This window comes from Macrobrachium nipponense, chromosome 34 (genome assembly GCF_015104395.2).
Source record: "Macrobrachium nipponense isolate FS-2020 chromosome 34, ASM1510439v2, whole genome shotgun sequence".
NCBI classification, from domain to species: Eukaryota; Metazoa; Arthropoda; class Malacostraca; order Decapoda; family Palaemonidae; genus Macrobrachium; species Macrobrachium nipponense.
This window is the reverse complement of record NC_061095.1, coordinates 26,420,201-26,434,304: the sequence shown is the minus strand read 5'-3', so window position 1 is coordinate 26,434,304 and position 14,104 is coordinate 26,420,201. Positions and strand designations below refer to the sequence as shown.

Here is a 14,104-nt window from a genome sequence, read left to right as displayed (position 1 = left end):
GTAGACTAATCTACTCTTATTGTGGTTGCCACTAACCATAATTTATCATTCACATTAAAATTGTTTCAAGAAAGCTGTGTGTATTGTGTAGTTTGGGTTAAGGGTTCTTTATATTGGTTAGGGTTGCATTCTAGTTTTCTAATAACATGCGTTCTTTTGTGCACTGTCACATTTGCTTTGATTGCTGTATCTTTATAGATAATTCTTGATACTGGATGCTTTAAAGTGTTAGTTGCTTCAAGAATTTCTCCCCAATATTAAATTTTCATGAAAATGGAATTGATTGAAAAACAACAACACATTTTGGAATTGACTGAATAGGTGGAACAGACCATTTCCTTGTAATATTATTGAAAACATAAAAAATTAACCCATTTTTACCCTGTAATGAGAGACATTAATGAATAATGACTGCTATTTGTCCATTACAGACTTATTGGGAAATTACAAGGAAAGCAATATTATAATGTCTTGACTGATAGTTATCTCCTCCCAGCTAACAAAGTTATCTCCTCCCAGCTAACAAACATATTTTTACCCAAGGGAGGTCTACAGTATCTGAGTTGACGTATCTAATGATGTGAATTTCAAATTCATAGAATTGTTAGCATAATTACCATAATTTATCTTGACTGTCAAGACTTTCAACAAAATTTTATTTTTTTATACTTTACAGTAAGCATTACCCAGCCCTTTTCTCTTTATTAAAACAGCAATACCATGGGTAGCAGTCTGTAAAGCCCACTCATATATTTCCTTGCCAATGACTAACTTCTCAGACTTTTCAGATTCTCAAGAAAGGTTTGAAGTTCCAAAATGTACTAGAAATTTAGTCTACCTTTGGGTAAAGTTTGACTGTAAATGGGGAAATTTATACCAGTTGTAGAATCAAACTTTGAATTTGTAATATATACCCAAAATTAATATGTAAGGTATCATATAAGCTCATTGTAGGTAGTAAGTGGGTTTTCCTGTAATCAGTTTCAATAATAACCAAGGGGGAAATAATACCATTATTATTATTAAGTAGCTTTACTACACCACTGAACTTATTTATCTATCTAATTGAAATTTTGTAAAATTTTATGATTGCTTTAATTGAAGATAGTACATATATTGACTTAAATTTTTTTTGTATCTATTACTTGATGTTTGACAAGCCATAGCTTGCATGTCAAAGGTAAAAGCAGGCGGTTCTAGTAACATAAATCAAAGTTAGTGTTTTTTCTTGAATTTTAGATGAAAACATTAGTGACTTAAATTAAGTACACTGTACTTTGTCGGTCATCACGAGTGTTAGAGACTTCGGAAACTGTAGGTTATATAGTGCTACCAGCATCCAGAGGTGAGACCTTATATCAGTCTTTCACTCATACAGTTATAAGTTGGTTACAAAAGGCTCCAGTTCCACTGTAGTGATGAATGTTACTTGTTGAGATTGAACTATAGATCCCATCTCAGCACACAGTAATACTTCAAATTTTGTAAAACCCCATTTACGTTTTAATGAATGGTATGTGTTGAGATGGGAATATAGGTGTACTGTAATACCTTATATTTTTCTCCACCTTATTTTACGTTTGGTTATTTGAAGACATTCCTTATTTGACATTAGTGAGAGAAATTTAGATTTTGTAAGATTTCAATAGTATCTCCTATTTTAATCATTGTTAACCACTGTTGTGGTATTTTTAAAAGTTGTGTTGATATATTTTCTGTCTTAGATGTATTTTTAGATTTGTTCTAGAATATCCATTAAGTCAGTGAAATGGTCTCTTGAGATTTTGATGTAGCTAATCCTGACAGCTATATTTTATGCTTATCCATATATCAACTGCTTTGAAATATTATTGCACTTTATTTTGCATATTTAATTCAAGAATTGAGTATATTTGGAACCTTGCCATTATAGTTTTACATCTATTTAGTTAGAATTATGATGGGAGTTTTTGTTTCTGACATAACTAATTCTAAATTTTACTTTATTTTCAGTCTGGTAGCTACTTGGCCTCTCTAGTCACAGAGCTGCTGATCCGGGCGCTTACCACAGATATGAATAGCTTGGAGGCTCTCAAACTTAAGGCTGAAAAGGCCAGTTTAAAGGAAGACCAGTTATATTTAGAACATCAGATGGCCACAGGTTTCATGGACCTAGGGGCAGTGTTTACACAACATAAGAATGTGGCAAGGGAATGTATTCTCACAGCTTTCAGTCTTCATCCAACTTCAGATCGCCTAATTCTTCTCAGCAATTATGTGAGTGAGCCATCACCTCCTCATTCACATGCAGGGGACTCCAGAGTTTGCAAAAATCCTTCATTGGAAGAGTTACAAGGAGAGCACATGATGGGCTCACCTGTCACGTCACTCTCCCCCTTGCCATCCTCTGACATGTATGCTCATTCTGAAGCTGTAAATGGAGTGAGCACGAGTAGCCCCCCTTCTACCATGTCATACCCATTCACTTCAGCTCCTTGTAATGATTCCAGTGATCAAGAAAACAGCAGGACTCCAGCATCAGTAGAACAAGTGAAAAGTTACAGAGACATGTGTCAAGAAGGAAGGAGTGATGATGATGCTGCTGTTCATGATAGTGATATGGTCAGTGGACAGGAAGTTGAAGAAAATTATGATATGGAATCTCATTGTGCTGAAGGTTTACAAGTAAATAATGATTCTGATAAGTATAATATAAACCGTTATTCCCCGTGTACCAGCCAACTTAAAGATCCTCCTCCAAAGGATCAGTGCACTGTAGATATAACCATTGATACGGGACAGGATGATTTGTGTGTTATACGTAGGCAAGATTGTAAGGACTCTCAGATACCCAGATTGAGTAGTGATGCTCAGGTGACAGAAAGTGTTGCGTTAAGTTATACCAAAGAAAGTGAAGCTGATAAATCAGAAATTTCAGCCACAGGCAGTGTTAGTGAAGATAATGTTCAGACAGATACTAAAAGTAAAGAAGATATTGACTCTATGGACACATTTTACAAAAGTACTGAGAACTTTATTAAACAGTTGCGAGAAGAACCTCCAAAGAAGTCCCCAACTCAGACTTCGGGGGAGACATACAAAAATTACGATATCCTAACACAGCCTAATCAAGTCCTTGATAGTCAGGAGTTGGGCTTATCAAAAGAACTGTGTGATGACTTGGCAGTAGTGCTTAGTAGTCCCCGATGGCAGGTTCTGTCTTGGATGTTGGAGCGTCATGAGTTGCTAGGCATTTGCGAGAGATATTTGCATGATGCTGATAGTGCTAAGAACCTCACCAAAGAGTTAAAGTATCTTAACATTGATTACAATTTATTCAAGCACATGCCATCAGCAGAAGTAACAGAATTTACTGGGATTGAAAAAGGTTATGAACATTTCATTGAATATGAATCGGAGAGTGAATATTCAGCGGGAGAATATCAGGTTTCAGATATAAAAGGGAACATGGACTCAGATATGTCAGAAATCGGAAGGAAAAAGAAAAGAAAAGACGATATCAAAAAGACGAAACAGAGGAGCAAGATGTATGATTCTGATTCAGATTCTCACGGACAGTTACAAGACTCTTCTCGGTACACAGCGTCATATTCTGACTCAGAAGAGTCAGATGCTGATCCTAAGAATAAGACATTATTGTTAACAATGGATCATGATGGAAGTAGTCGAGTAGAAGGCAAAAGAGTGACTGCTGTTAGTAGCCAAGACAGGAGTAAACGAATTCGAATTGATGCAGGAACTGGCAAAATTAGACGTGATAGGATTGACATGGAACGAGGAAAGGTTAGACACGAGAGAAATTTGATGAACACTTTACGCCTGTTCAGACACAAAAAATATAAAGAACCAAAAGTTGAAAATAAGTTTGGTGTCATTTCTAAATCTCCTTCTTGTTATGCTCCTCGTCTAAGTTCTCTCAATGTACACCCTAAAGTCGTATTGACAGAGCGAGACACATCTACTACAAATGATCATATTCAGAGTGGAGTTACAACTGTCATGGCAGGGTCAAAGAGACCAGCCCCAACTTGTAGTATTCCGTCTAGTCAGTCACGAGGATCTTGGATATATGCCGGATCATTAGTGGCACCCCCTAACTCAGCTAATAGTACACGGGCTGTAACTCCAATCTCTATTCCTCGTTCTTCTGCTGCCTCTGTGCAGTGTTATTTACGTAGCAAGGATGGCAAGGTACGTATGGCTCCTCTCAGTCGAGCCCTGCTTAACACTGCTAGACCAACAAATCCAGTTGGAGGAAATACAGAAAAGAAAGCATTGAACACACCTACTTCTACTTCGGGCTACATGGATTCATACACCAAGTTCTTACTGCAAAGTAAAAAGTCAAGTGTAACGTTGGTCAGAAAAAATATGACTCTTGATGCTAGTCTAGACTATCTTGAAAAACAAGGTACAACTGTTACTTTTAAGTCACATAAGGGATCAAATACCCTTGCTTTAGCTAATGCTCAGAAAAATGTTTTGAATAGAATAATGTCCCCAGAAAATGCTTTATCAGCAATGCGTGACCGTTTCAATGAGAGGTTACCAGTACGTGCTATTGCTATGCCAGTTAGCAACAATGTTCCCAATATGCCAACTGATAAAAGTAGCCCTGCTAATTTGAGTCGTGTCCTTCCTAAAGGTACTACTGTGGTCAGGAAACCTAAAGCTGATGGTGCAGGTCCGAGTGGGCTTAATAATGGTGGTGGTCCAAGTGGTGGAGCAGTCAGTCCAAGGGCAGTTATAACTCGGCCTGGAGGATTTTCTGCAGTGGTTGCACGACCCTCAGTCTCTGTTAGCAGCGCGTCTTTGCGCACCGGGAACTCTGTAATGTCAGTGAGAAATAGCGGTGCAACTGTCCGTACTCCAGTGTCTCGTGGGGTGGTTGCATCAGGGAGTTCAGGGACTTCAGAGGCTACTGCAAGTAACAGTACATCATCATTACCAGCAAATTCTTCAATTGTTACATCAGTTGCGGCAATTGGATCTGTAACTACTGCAATGCCGGCCCCTTTAGTCTCAGCCACGGTGGTAGGGAGTGTTCCCAATACCAACAGTCTTAGTTCCCCCATGGGAACACTAGGTGGTAGTAATGGCCAGCAGCCATGGGAAAATGCTCTTGATGAAAGTGTTAGTGACAGCTCACCTACTGAATGTTCTGTTGCTCTAACACAAAACATGAGCAGTACCCGTGGGGCAACCACCTGCACCACCACCGTGGCCAGTCCTCCGGGGGACGTTCGGGCAGCAAGTATGTTAGAGACTCTATTGAGGGACCGTCCTATTCCAGCCAGCCCTCTCCAATCTCCATCTACAACTGCAACAACTACTATAACTGCTGCATTACCTCAGACTCTAACTTCAATAGTGGGTGGTACCAGTATTCCTATCACTGTGTCAGGTGAAGGTCAGGTAACAAGTGCAGTTATGGGAGCTTTAGCTAATACAGCCAACAGTGGCAATAGTGTTGTAATTGCCGGAGGCTCTAGTAATAACAGTGGTGTTATTGTAGCAAGTGGTGTGGTAGGTGGCACAGCAGGCAGTGGGGTAGTGGTAGCTAGTGGAGGAGTTGTAGGCAACACTGGTGTAGTAACTGCAGGCAGTAGCGCTCTGGGTGGTGGTGATGGAAGTGCAGCTGTTCAGCAGGTTCTTGTTCCTGGACAGCTTGTTCAGGTACATACTAGTGATGGCTCAACAGGCCTTGGAATTGTGCACTCATCCTCACTTGATTTAAGGCTTCCTGCTGGTACGAGAGTCATCAAATCGAGCAGTGGACCAGTTAGAACTACAGCTAGTCAGCAACACCAAGTAATGGGAGTTATAAATCAAGCTGCTGGTAGGCAAGTTAATGTTTTACATAATGTGAAGATACTTCAAAATGTTCAGAATAGACAGATTGTGCGTACAGTTGTGGTTCCACATTCTGTGGCTGTTCAAGGTCTTGGATCCCATCAGGCTTCTCACCTAAAGCCTCAGCTGGTAGCTCTTAGCAGTCAAGGGACAAGCACTGCTACCTCTCCTACTGGGGGAGCTGCAGAAGCAACTATTGTTCAAGCTCAAGGACCTGGTGGTACTGTAAGAGCAAAAATCCCATCGTCTACAATTGTGCAGAAAGTTCTAGGCAGGGGTGGTCTTGTCATCCGAACTTTACGTCCTCAGGCACCTGCAAATCAGGTGGCAGGGGAGGCATCAGCATTTGAGGAAGGACTAGGAGCAAAGTTACAGCAGCAACAGCAACAAACTGTTGACGAAGATAAAAGTACAGGAACTGGTACTACAACTGTGGTTGCCAGATTACCGCAAGATGAAGGTTTAGGAGAGCGTCTGAGTCACTATCTTAAAACTGCACTTGTGAGCTCTACAAGTACTCAGAGTGTAGGAACTCAAACTCTTACAACTGCTGTAAAACCTTCTGCTGGCCAGTGTGTTAATCAAGTTGCCATGAATCATTTACGAGGTGGTAGCAGTGCTATTGTGTCATTGGGTGGAGGAGTTCAAGTTGGTGGACAGTCCAGCAGCACAGCTTCAACTAGTCCTTCCTCTTCTTCCCAGCAGGGTGGTTTAACATCTCTCCCTCTAACTCCTACTAATGCTGTTAGCTCTGAAACTTTAGAGCAACTGAGAGAATTTGAGTCTGTTTTTGAGAAAGTTTCAAACAAGTCTGGTAAAGACACAGCTGAGGGGGAGGCTAGTGCTGAAAGCTATTCAGGTGCAACTATATCGTCAGAAGAGTCTATGATAGCAGCTCAGCTTTTAAGTATGGCCAATGATACTCCTGCAGTCACTACTTCTTCCAATTATGTGTATTCAGTTCCAGCAAGTATGTATGAAGCTGGTAGTACTAGGCTAACTGAAGGAACCTATATTACCATTCCTAGCACTACTCAGGCAGGGAGCACATTGATTCTTGTAAACCATAGTGGTGGTGGCACAGGTTTAGTCACAGTTGCTGGAGGTGTCCAAGGGCAACATCCTCCTTCTGCACCATCTCCAACTTTGTCATCAACATCTTCCCATTCGTCAATAGCTTCTTCACCATCTTCCACCTCAAGTAAAAATAAAAAGCAACCACCAAAGCCAAAAGTTGTTCCTCCCACAACTCCTCCAGCAGTGACCAAGCCAAAGACTCCTCCACCACCTAAAACACCAGCACCAAAACCTTCAGTAGCCAAGCCACAAGTTGAAGAAAGTGATGAGACAAAGGCACGGATACAGGCAATTCTAGAAAAGTATAAGCAAGATCTGGCCAAGACACCCCAGCCTCAGCCAGCACCTCGAAATAGGAAAAATTGCCCTCCACCGAAAAGTGATGGTAAATCTTCAAATAAAAAGAAAAGTGGAGTAAAGAAAGTTGAAGGAAGTGCTGGAAATAGCCCAGCTGTATCAGAAGGATCTATTGCAGGCTGCCCATCTCCCATTCCTTCACCAGGTCCTGCAAGTGATAGTTCTGTGGGGTTAAGTGGGAACTCAACAGGTGTGGGAAGTATTCAGTACACTGGTCAAGGTTTAACATCTCAAGGAACTGGAACTACTACAGGAACAATTATTGCAGAAGAAAAGATAAAGACTGAAAATAATATTAAAGTTGAAACAGGTCAAGAAGTGGTGGCAACAGCAGGGCCTCAATTATTACAGGGTGTAATGGTTTCAAATGTAAAAGTTGAAGGAGGCAGTGTAACTGGTACTACTGCTAACCTCCCTCAAAGTTTAGCAGGAGGCAGAGTGGTGCAACTTATACGACATGGAGGAAAGGTCACAGCTATCACAACTCGTCAACCTTTAAACAAAATCAAAACAAGTGGCCAGACTGGCCCACCGCCAAATGTTACCATTCAAGGTCGCATAAACATGAATGATCTTATGGAAAGTCACATTGCTTCTCTTTTGACTGGGGGTACCCAAGCTATTACACAAAGTCCAACTGTGGTGAGCAAAATCATACAGCAACAGGCAGCTGGCCATCCAACAGTTCAGCAAGTTGTGGTACAACCTTCGTCAGCAGGTCCACAAGTTTTACAACAAGTTTCAGTCCAGCAGATTCCATCCACCCCAACAAAAGCTCATCAACAGCAACAGAAATGTGGTGTTATCCAGCAGCTGACAAGTGGTGAGGAACTGTTGGGTCTGACGACACCACCTCGTTCCTTGCACGTAAATCTTCCTGCATTGTCTACAACGGTATTAAATGCTACGACCAGTGTAGCAAGTGCAGTTACAGTTACAAATACTCAGACAATTGTCAATTCTCCTGTAATAATGAACACGTCTGGAAGTACTTCAGGCCCCTCACCACTTTCAGTACCACCTTCCTCACCTTTGACTCCTCAGACCCATCCAGTCACATCTCCTAACCAGCCAGTATCTGCTTCGCCTCATACTTTATCACCAGCCAATGAGCAGCCTCCAACACCCTCATCGTTTCAAATGGGAGAAGAAAGTAATAGTAGTGAACAAAGTGTCGGAGATGGTGCTGGACCATTGCCACCCTTTTTTACCTTAAAGTCATTTATTATGCAGCAACCACAGCAGAAACAAAGATCTCAGAATCAGCAATCCCAACAAGAACAACAAAGTGGTCATGACAAAAGTTTTTCTCCTGCCACTGCCAGCGAACAAAGCTTTACATCAACTGTGACACAGGCTGTGTCATCTGTTATCAACTCACCTGTAAATAAGCCACAGCGTGGTAACCAAACACATGTTCATCTTCATCACAATCAGCATCCAAGAAAGCCTGCGTCTGTCATTCGCACAGGTGGAGCCTCTGGTCGAATTCTGGTTGGTGGCACTAGTGAAGGAAGTGGAAAAAATGCAAGCCATAATGTGACATCTCCTTTGCTTAGTAGTGGAACAGGAGATACAAATGTCCCATTATCTCCAATGTCAGGCCCATCTAGTCTGGAAAGCTCACCTGCTACAACGCAGTCACGCATCCGTTTGGCATCTCGACCGCAAGACATGAGGAGCAGTTCAATTGATTCCTTAAAAAGTGATCTGAGTAAGTAACTGTCCTAACTGAAAACCTAAATTTGGTTGTTTTACATATTTTTTTATACCTTGGATAACTTAAGGACCAGGTAAGACCTTTAGTCTTGTGTATGTTTTATTCTCATGTACTATAAGCTTTCAGTATTTATACTACTAAGCACAGTGGTGTCTGTTGTCTTTGTTGTTGTCTCTTAATGTATTTTAGCTTGGAATTGTTCACATTTATTTTGTGTGATTGTGTTTGTTTTTGTTTGTAAGTTTTGTATGAGATGCCAGTTTTAAACCCGGGTCATTTACTTAGTCCATGCATATAATAAGATCATCACTAGTGCAGTCATATTAGTTTGTGGTATTTAAAGTGATTTATAAAGTTCTTTGATCATGAAGTGTTGGTACCTTACATGAATTATATGTCCTTAAAATTGCAAAACCTGCTTGGCTAGAACTTTGTAGTGATGAGTGATGTTAATTTTAGTTTGGAGGCATATACACTATTTCCTTCGGTAACAACAAAGGTTATGTTTTCATTCACAGTTTTAACCTAAATTTATCATTCTTACATAGAGATCAAGTTATATATGTCACCAGGCAACCATTGTAGTGTCTTGAGAGAACTTGTATAGTGTGGTGTAGATTGCATGATAGCAAAAAAAAAGCCTGTGTTAATATTCATTGTCATAACCTAGAGTAGTAAGTTGGTAATTACATATATATTTCTTGTTGAATGTTTAATTTTTATTGTTGTTTTTGTTTACAGTTCTTTATATTATGTAGCTTTGTTTTCATTTTCAAATTGTCTTTCATTTCATGTTGTATTCTTCTCCCATTAGATTCTTTTTATTTTTCCACAGAATTTGTATTTTACAGCATAGTTAGTGAGAGAATCTTTTTTACATTGTAATATTATTTAGGAGTTTGATAGGGAAAACATTAAGTAAAAGAAATTGCCTAGAAAGAGAATGAGCAATAATACTCTTATTATTTAGAGACTATCCTTTGTTAACATCAAGCAAAAGAGTATAGTATAAATAGAGTGCATGAGGCAGGAAGGAAAGAAATAAAAAATGTTAATTTGTTAAAATGACATAACAATGACAAAATAAAACCAGACAAGTAGGGCTGAGGACTGCATTGTGTTAGCACTTATAAGTTTCTGAGTAGGATTATTCAACCTTCCCCTTCACATATTTCCACTATATTAGGTCTGCCTTAACAGTACATAAAAAAAATGATCCTACGTATATGAATAAGTGAAAGCAGGAATAGTGATGGAGTAGAATTTTTTTAGGAAGATGTATGCTAATATAGTCAGTTGGTTTCTCATCCATTGCAGTACTGGGATTTATTACCAGTAAAGGGTACAGAGGTGGTTGCAGGCATATATGCTTGTCACCCAGATAATCTGAAATTTCAGAAAAAGACATTATGCTTTACACTAGTAAACCAATACACAAAATAAAAAAATTAATATTTACATTAAAAAACAGAGTTATTGGTTAGTATTGAGTTTTTTTTTATTAGTGTACGTGTTTACTTGGTGTACATATTAATATATATTGATTCTCATTTGGTTACTTGTGACTTATTAAATAAATTAGGTGGTTGCTTAATATATTACGTACATGCCTGCAACCACCTGTTATACCTTTTTTGGGTGATCTGTAAAACCAGCTCTCTTTATGAATGGGGAAGAAACTTCAACAGCATGCATTGCCCTCAGTTAATTCTAGTCCATCACTACCCGTGCTTTTACTCTTCTTCGTAATTGTATTACTTTCTTGTTGCTTGGAGCAGGTGGGATATAGTAGAAATATGATCACTCTCAGAACTTGAACCTGGTCCTCAACCAGGTCTACATGTGTTCATGGTGTTGATTGATTGATTATAGCAACTAAAACTGGCCTGACAACACCTAGGTTATTGACGCCGGTGCTCATGGTGTATGCTTTTGTTTTTTGTTTTGTTTTTTAATTTGAGGGATTTTACTTAATGTGATATTTTTTTTCTTTTTTTCATTTTGTATTTCTTGTTATTCTGCTCCATTACTACATTATTTAGCAAAAGGTCTTAAGGAATGGAAGCAACGCAAGAAAAAAAATACTTGTCAGTGGACTCATTGATAAAATATTTCAATTGAATAACAAATCTAGGTCATCTTGGGAAATGGTAAAACTAAGACAGTTACTATTGTTTTTGACTGATTTAACCGGTCTGTCTATTTAAAGGTGAGGGCTAGTCAAATGAAAATAAAATTGAAATCATACACAGTAAATTGAAAATTAATAACTGGCAGGGATAAGTAGAATGCTAGATGGTAAAAGGCTTTTGATGCATTATGGAGGGGAGTTCTGATACACTTTCCAAGTAAGTTAGTAAAAGGAGGAAGTGAGGTAATGGCTCTTTGAAAGTGTGTCTTTTTGGTATTCAATTGACAGAGTTTATATTTACAAGGCAAAGTTGATTTCTCTTGAAATAGATGCTGTAGTAATATGTATTTAAATACTGTTGAAGTATATATATAAATATTGTAGTATGTATTGTATTGTAGGAAAAAATTAAAACAATTTTAGGTACAGATGGTAGATAATAAGTTTGAGAAGAACATGAGTGTAAAGTTAAAGTATTGATTAACTTTTAACTAAGAAGATTACACTAATGCAAGAATGGACAAGTTAACAAACATGTAATGATATTGTGAGGACCTGGTCTTTGGACCAGGTACTAGGCCTTCACTAAGTTAAACCATCCTACAGAGTCACAACACTGGCATCATCATTTACAGAAATGGGTAGGAAAAGTGAGAGAAGAATGAAAGTAGGGACACTGGTAGATGAGAAGGTGGGCCCAGAGGTCTGCACATACATTCTCCTTTTTCATCATATTTGTTTTTATGGTTCCAAGGTATACACAAATAAACTTAGTAACAGTTATTTGGAAAGGAAATATATCAATATTTTAAACAAATCAAAGGTAAATAAATACAATAATATGGTTCAATAGAAAACATGCCAAATATACAGAATGTAAATATTCTTAGGAAAGAAAAGGTATGTAGTAGTATATACCGCATTTAGGTAATTCGCTTCATACTAGAAGATTGTAGACCCATCATACAAACAGTAAAGTATCTAAAAAGTAAAAGTCAAGCATTTGAATAGATTATTTACAAAATCAGCAAGCTGATTGACTTTTTTTCCACAAGTATTGAAAGTAGAAATGTCAACCCATAGGACAGTTCCAGTTATTTTTACTCTTACAATTTTGTCTAGATTTTTTATGCACTTGACATGTCTTTCTATTCAACTTGTCATAGATTTTGTTTTGTTGTCTTTCTCACAAATAAGTTTTCCTTTACTTTACCGTACATAGATACTAGTTGCTCAATAAGTGGGTTACGGCATGTAAATATATTTATATATATATTCAGGTCCATTATTTTTTTCATGGTGGTTATCAGCATGTCTGTATTCAAGGGATTTGAAATTTTTCAGCACTAAATTCAGTTACCCTAGCCCACTCATTCCCAAAATTACTTCTGTCTTGTAGTTGTCATCTTGTCCTTATACCTTCTTTACCTATTAATCATTGTTAAAGAACATTGATAAATTACAGCTACTTTGACCTTTCCTTAAATGGTATGTAATACCATTTATTGCATTTAAAGTAGTGGTATATTCCCTTGTACTTCTTATTTATTGTTTTAATTTTTTTTTTTTTTTTATTTTTATTTATTTTTTTGCTGCTGCTAATATTTGTTTTTTGCATTGTTTTAAGTTTCTTTTAGTTATTCACATTCTTCTACATTTTTCAACAATTTCGTTCCATTATAAAATTCTACCTTAGTGTTCCATTGTATTCAGCAGCATTCATTTCTTACATTTGTTAGAGTTGGGGAAGTTTTTCATATGTGGTGTCACTGTCTACTTCATGTCTGCCATAGAATTTTCGTGACACGTCTGTATAATGCATGATCGATAGAATGGTTGGCTTTTCCATTTGAAAACCTTCGAATATCAACCAAAACTGATGTATGGGTGTAGACTTTTATGTACATATATGTAACCTCAAGCAGCTCATTGATTAGTTTACACTTCTTTCAGTGTTATGTTGACAAGGAACTAAACTAATGAGGAAAGACCCCCCTTTCCCATTTGACTCAGCAAATGACAGCCACTTCACGAATAAATCAAGACCAGCCTATATCAGTTGAGGGATTTTTGTCAGGTTTTATTAAACTATCATTCACAAACATTATTGACATTGAATAACGTGAGATAAGAATATGTCACAGGTGTATTATATTGGTTCTCCTAGGTAACTTCTAATAGTAAACTAGTTTTGTGCCTGAATGGCTGATAATATAGACAGTTATCTTGATTGGTTTGTTATCTCATTATGGTGCAGGGTACAGACACATCCACATTGTGCAAATCTCAGTTTATCATTCAAGGTTGGGTAAAACAAGTTTCATTATTTTTGAAGAGATCAACATGTTATCATTTCCTTTTTTTATGTTTTGAGATCCGTTTTAGCTTAAATACCAATTGTTTTTGTTTTTTCTCCTTTAAAATAATTTTGTCTGCCATTTTTGTAAGCATTTTTCTTTAAGTTGAATTATGCAAATAACATGTACTCAAGTTGCCAGTCATCCATTGCTATTCAGTAACTGTCAGTTACTCTTTTACAAGGTTGCTTTTTTCCTGCTTATTTCAGTTTTTTTGTGCACAGTTTAGATTTGCTTCCTTGAATATAGTTGGTTTTTGGGAGGTTTCTTTTTTATTTCAGGAACTAAGTAGCTATCAAGTCATTAGCAGTTGACACAATGGAACAAATTCCTGTTTGCTTTAATCATTTCTTTCATATGTTGTCTGTATAACAGATTCATATCTGTGTTTTTGTGTAGATAGTTGTATTTTATATATCTTTGTAATTTCAATATTTTTCCTTGCACATTGAGGTTTGTGATACCCATTTCTAATTACTTTTCCAGTATTTGATTTTCAAACAATTTTTGTCTGTTCTATTTAATGTGTTTTATTTTACTAATGCTGTGATGTGTCTTCAGTTTTTGTGATTTTGTTTGCCTCTCTTTTCTTTGGTGAGCTTTCCAAGT

General features: G+C 37.7%; 1 protein-coding gene across 5 annotated transcripts in view; it reads left to right on the top strand.

The window, feature by feature from the left end:
- LOC135207986 (mucin-17-like) overlaps positions 1-14,104 on the top strand; it is an 86,598-nt gene that overhangs the window by 56,205 nt on the left and 16,289 nt on the right. For all 5 annotated transcript variants that reach the window (XR_010313095.1, XR_010313094.1, XM_064240063.1 and 2 more), the window contains exon 8: positions 1,993-9,001. Coding sequence is in view for 3 of the 5 variants with exons in the window: in XM_064240063.1 (XP_064096133.1) it covers positions 1,993-9,001 (7,009 nt within the window). In the remaining 2 variants the exon portion in view is untranslated. The remainder of the gene's footprint in view (positions 1-1,992; positions 9,002-14,104) is intronic.